This window comes from Heterocephalus glaber, unplaced genomic scaffold, assembly GCF_053883595.1.
Source record: "Heterocephalus glaber isolate CG9 unplaced genomic scaffold, H.glaber_assembly_v1.0 deba00001428, whole genome shotgun sequence".
In the NCBI taxonomy this organism is placed as follows: domain Eukaryota; kingdom Metazoa; phylum Chordata; class Mammalia; order Rodentia; family Bathyergidae; genus Heterocephalus; species Heterocephalus glaber.
The window spans coordinates 10465017-10471077 of NW_028258293.1; the positions used below are offsets into that span (position 1 = coordinate 10465017).

Here is a 6061-nt window from a genome sequence, read left to right on the forward strand (position 1 = left end):
TGAGAAGTAGTGAAACTGAGGAGGCTGTGGAAATCCTAGGTCTGCAGTCACTGTGGACAGAGTAGGGCTAAGCTGGGACCCATCACTTGCAACTGAAGTCTGAAGACGGAGTAGTCTTTGCAGGACAGTGCCTTTAATCTGTGAAATCTGTGCTAAATCTGGTAGTGTCACATATGATTAAACCGTAGGACACCCAGTGAATGTCACAAAGAATTGGAGAATTGGTTGCCAGTATGGTAAATCCAAATGTGGCATCACAAGGTTACAAGCAAAAACAGTTTTTCTTTAAATACTTTTTCACCATCAAAAGTAGTACTTAGGAAGTCACAATATTCTTCAGGTGGAAAGCATGGTGACAAAAGCTTGGTATGTTATGGGCACACACCGTATGTTGTGCAAATCTGCTGTGCAAATGTATGTATCTGGAAAGATATTCACCAAGCTACTGATGGTAGATGACAGACTTGTAATACTCATTTTCTTTGTGCTTATCTACACTTATAATTCCAACAAAAATGAGCAGCTACTGTGAAAATGAATTATTTTTATAATGCTTAAGTTTATTTATAATATCATACAGGCAGACATTCAACTCAGTTACTGCCTGTGTCTCAGTTCCCTTAGTGCCCACCCCACCCATCACTCATTTTTGTGCCCTCAGCGGGGCAATGTCTAACATGCAGCAGGAAGGAACTATGTGGATTTGGGGAAGAACAATTCCGCAATAATAACATTTTCCAACAAAGAGATTTCTATAGAACCAAGAAAAAGCAGTGATAAAAGATAATGGAATAGCCATAGTAGTAATTGTTGAACTATATGAAAACATTAAAAAAAGCTTAGACCTGAGCCTGAAATACAAAATACGTGGAGAAACAGGTTTTTCAACTCTGGTAAACAACAACAACCCCAAAACATACAAACAACAACAAAACCAACAGGTTGGCATTAACTATATCTGAAGACAGGCTGATACAGGAGTTCATAAAATTTAAAAACATAAAAAAGATTTGAAAATGTAAAGATATTTCAGGACTATCCCAATCCCCAAATCTGTGAATTTTAGTTAAAGATCAAAAAAGAAGCAAATCCTACTGCAACACCCCTAACCCAGTAAGACAGTGAAAGAAGTATTGATTTTAGGTAACCAATAATTAGAGATAAGTTTAAAGAAAAAGAGAAAAATGAAAACGAGAGGTTTTTGTTTTTTGGTTATAAGTATTTGGGAAGGGATTTAAGACTAAGATAAATCTGAAAATACATTTATTTTATAGTTCTCTTTGAAATGCATCATTCTGCCTTCAACTCCCCAAGCAGATTTTCCTTCTTGATGTCTGATTTAAAGTAATACTAAAAATCACTTCTAATGGCATACATGAAGAAGACAGCAGAACCAAGAGATGAAGTTACGAAGAAATTCACCTCGGTTTAAAAATTAGATAACTGTCTCTTCTCAAAGTTTGCTTTCATATGACTGAGAAAGTGGAACACTCTTACTCTGAAAAAACAAAGGGAAGTTTCTAATAAAAAAAAAAAGTATTTATTCTCAAACACAAGAATAACTCCTAAAGAGACAGGGTTTCTTATTTATTTTTATTTTTTGGCCCTATAGTAGTTTCCCCTTACCCACGGTTTGGCTGTTTTCTCAGGGTCAACTTTGGCTTGAAAATAGTACATGGAAAATTCCAGAAATAATTCAGAAGTGTGAAATAACTTTCATTACAGTATAATCATACATTTGTACTATTTGTTGCTAATCTCTCCCTGGGCCTAATTTATAAGTTAATCATAGGTATATATGTATAGGAAAAATATACCTAAGGTTTGGTACTATCCCTGGTTTCGGGAATCCACTAGGGATGTTAAGCTATCTTCCAAAGGTAAGTGGGACTACTTAATAGTTGGAGATACAAAGTAAAAGTCAAGAAAAAAAACTTTAAACTTGACATGTAGTTATACAAACCAACTGAACTATATGATTAGTGTTTTTATTTCTGATTAGCCATTTGAAAAAACAGTGATGTAATCAGTCAAACATGCCAGGTAATTTGAGAACTATTTTGCCTAGGGAACATTACATGCTACGACTTTTCAATTATAGTTTCACCACCTTGTTAACAGTCACCTTGCAGGCTATCTTTAGGTCTTTGAAATGTTAATTTCAATGAACTCGTGAGCTCCCTGTGGAAGTCACTCAAACATAAGAATAAACAACCACAACTGCAAATTGGAAGTGATGACTAATAGGTAATAGCAATAAATAACTGGAGCTACAACTTGACATGTGCTTGGAAAAGATCAGATAGGTGAGAAGCCTGACCACTGAAAAAATTTCTCCTTTGTCTCACATACACTTCTTGTCAGAAGCATTAGGAACTGAGGAAAACAAAAAATGTGCTAAGATCATGTACCTCACAGGAGCTGGGCTCATGTGCAAAGGCAAAGTCATAAGTAAATAAAATTTCACTGAATTACACTAGAGTCAGAAAAATCTGAGTCTGTGGTAATGATAATTATAATAAAAACAACAGTGATGATGACAGAAGAAAACAGAAAAAAGGAAAACTCAAGCATCCAGTAAATTTCTGGGATAGTTTGATCATTTTTGAAATTTGAGAATCTTCCACAATTACTCTGAAGCACATAGGAAATCAGTACAAGCATATACCATTATTGCACATTCTAAACATATTCCTAAGCATTATAATACAGTTTCAGAACTGTTCATCTCTTTTGTGGATTTCACAAAAAGGAAAAAAAAAAGCATTAAAAATCTGTTTTAAGCCACATTTTGTTTTTTTCCACACACACACACACGTACACGTAAATGCAGCTCATTTTATACAAGCTCATGTGAAGAAAATGATATGGAGTAAAAAATTACTTTTTCATGTATTTCGTGTGATGAGGCTTTCTTAAAACAGGACGCATCATATATGTATGCAACAGTGAATGAAATAAGCTCAGACCAGACCGTATGAAGAAGGAAATTAAATATTATCATTATCACTATCACCTGCAGGGAGTAATTTATCATTTCTGTTCTTCATCGGTATCATGTTCCAACAGCATGTGGTTACAGCAGATACAATTAGGCAGCTGGCCACAGAAGTAGGAGGATAATGTGCTTTTGATGGAGTTTATCCAAGCATGGAGACAGAGTGCTTGTAATCCATGCAGCAGAATCACTATAACAAAAATACAATTCATTTTTTGCTGAAATATTTCTTTCAAAATCTTAATATGGATTTTAAAAGCCAACTGATAAAAAACAAGCCAAAGAAAGAGTAAGCAGATGATGTATAAACATTATAGCTTATATCATATACAAACCAACTAGATGAAAACACAAACATAAGCCACACAAGCTGCTGCACACAGAGCATGAACTCTGCTAGTGATAGCTGGTGTACAGAATCAACAAATAAAATTGTATTTTCTTCCCAGTATTAACTGTATCTTAAATTATGGACTCTTTCTTTTTCAATTAATTTTCTGTTTTATCCCAGGAGAGAATTTGCATCTTTATTTTCTTTCCTGATTCCTCCAGGGAACAATACACATTAAGTGCCACAGAATTCTCCAAGGATCTTGCCAGATTGAGTGGTGGTTAGAAATAGACCAAGCAAGATGGGAAGAAGCAAAACAGACAAAAGGTCTAAAAATACAGATTACTGAAAAACTCAATGCAATTATTTTTATTTAGAGAAAATATTCCCAGAAAAAAACTGAACCCCCTTTTATTTAGATTTTCCTTTGTAATTTCAAACTAACATTAGAGTTATTTGTATGTGGCAAAAGGAATCATCTCTTCAGAGTCTAAAATACATGTTTTTTCTTTGTTTTTGTTGTTCCTTTTAAAGAAATGGGTTCTCACTACATTGCCCAGGCTGGCAGTGAACTCCTGGGCTCAAACAATCCTCCTGTCTCAGCCTCCTGATCAGCTGGGACTACCAGTGCGAGCCACTGTCCCCAGTTAAAACACATGTATTTAACATCTCTTAAACTGATACCTCACAGCCTTCATTGCTCTACATTTCTTCCTACAAACACGATATTATTTTACATAGTGAATATTCACTGAGATATATCAAACACTTTCACCTTCTACAAACCTTTTAATGTCTACACACGCATATGTGAGTGTACAGTACGTGGAATTCGAGCTGAACATGGCTGTGAAGCCCACACTCAGATCACAGCACATCTCAGCACCCTGGTGGACACTAACTAGGTACCTGCGTCCTCAAAGGGCAGCCACTGCCCTGACTTCTTTGGACTTAGGTTAGATTTCCGTTAGTACACTTCAACATAAGTGAACCCACACATCATGCAGCCTTGTGTGTTTGCCTAATTTTTCCTAATATGGTCTGTGGGATCCATTTGTATTCCTGCATGTTGTAATCATTCATTTTCATGGCTGTACCCTAAAAATATATACACTCTCTTCCCCTATAAGTGCATATCTATGATAAAGCTCAAACTATTATAAAGGAGGCCCAGAGTAAGAGATTAACAAAAATGAAACAGGACAAATACAATATACTATCATACAATGTAAGTGAATGTGGTCTCTTAAAATATCTCTCCATAAGATACGTGCCTGCCTTTTGCTAACCCTGGGTAAGTGAACCCATGGGAGGGACACCTGGGTGAGTGGGGATTACTGCACCCCACTGCCCCAGGCTCCTGCTGACAGGAATCTGATGTGTTTTGTGCACGGTGCCACTGCATCAACTCCTAGCACTCATCTTTTGGGGAACTATGTCCTGCTGGCGGGCGGGTTACATCTGGGAGTGGAACTACCAGTGCGGACCAGTCACCCGTCTTGTTCATCCTCATGACCTGCAGTACTGCTGGTTCAGGAATCATTCTATCTGCCTGAATATCCATTAGTACCTCTTCACTAAAGATTTCTTCAGACAAGGGCTCTCTCTCACTCTTTAAATTTTAGTTTTAGTTTCCTGAAAATATCTTTTATTTCTCCTTTTTTTTTTTTTGCTCCAGAATTTGTATACATATTTTTATCATTAAACTTATTGGTATAATTTAGATACACTTAATGATCACATTCATCATATGGAATGTGCACGTGTTATCTGTATGAGTGTGTATCTTGATTCTTATTTTTTCCCCATTTCCTTCCCCTCCCTTCTATTTCTTTCCTCTTCTTATTTATAAGAGCTTTGTTTCCATTTTATCTTTCTTTTCTTTTCTCTTCCTTCCTTTCCCCCTTTTTTGTACCCCTTCCCACTTGAACATTTTCTTCCTATTTCACAGTATCTATTATACATTTTGGTCCTTATTTACACTTTTAGTTTCTCACACCAGAGAAACCATGTAATATTTACACAAGTGTCTGATTTACTTCACTGAAGAGTATGGTCTCTAGATGCATCCATTTAGCTATAAATGTCTCAAGTTTATCCTTCATGGCTCAGTAGCACTCTATCGTATAAAATAACCACATCTTTATCCATTCATCTGTTGATGGGCATACAAGATTTAGCTAGTATAAACTGTACTAAAATAAAAATGGATCACAGATCTAAATATTAAAACAAAAACACTAAATTTACTGAAAGAGAGAATAGATGGAACATTTGAACACATAGGTGTAGGCAAAGACTTCATGAACAAAACACCAATCGCACAGGAAATATCCAAAGAATCTATAACTGGGATCTCATCTTATTAAAAGGCTTTTGCACAGTAAGAGACAACCAGCAGAGTGGGAAAAATTTTTTGCCAGACAAAAGACTGATATCTAGACTATACAAAGAACTGAAAAAAATCAAACACCCCAAATTTAAAGACCCAATCCAAAAAGGGGCATCTGAGATGAATATACCCTTCTCAGATGAAGAAGTACAAATGGCAAATAAATACATGCTGGGTATCTTCCCCAAAGAATTAAAAGCATCGTACCACAGCAATACATGCACACCCGTGTTTACAGCAGCACAGTCTGTAACTGCTCCATTCTGTTTTTTTTTTGTATTAAATTCTTTTATTGGTACATTGTAGGTATACAACACAATTACATTTCTCATTGGGAACT

The 6061-nt window shown here is 35.9% G+C and overlaps 1 protein-coding gene across 3 annotated transcripts in view; it reads right to left on the reverse strand.

The window, feature by feature from the left end:
• The window catches only part of Prmt3 (protein arginine methyltransferase 3), a 126260-nt gene that overhangs the window by 17189 nt on the left and 103010 nt on the right, over nucleotides 1-6061 (reverse strand). Inside the window, exon 14 of one of the 3 annotated variants that reach the window (XM_021263919.2) lies at nucleotides 653-3188. The exons of the other annotated variants lie outside the window; for them this stretch is intronic. Coding sequence (XP_021119578.1) covers nucleotides 3186-3188 — 3 coding nt within the window. The 3' untranslated portion in view covers nucleotides 653-3185. Of the gene's footprint in view, nucleotides 1-652; nucleotides 3189-6061 lie in introns of those variants that run through there. 3 annotated transcript variants of the gene reach the window in all.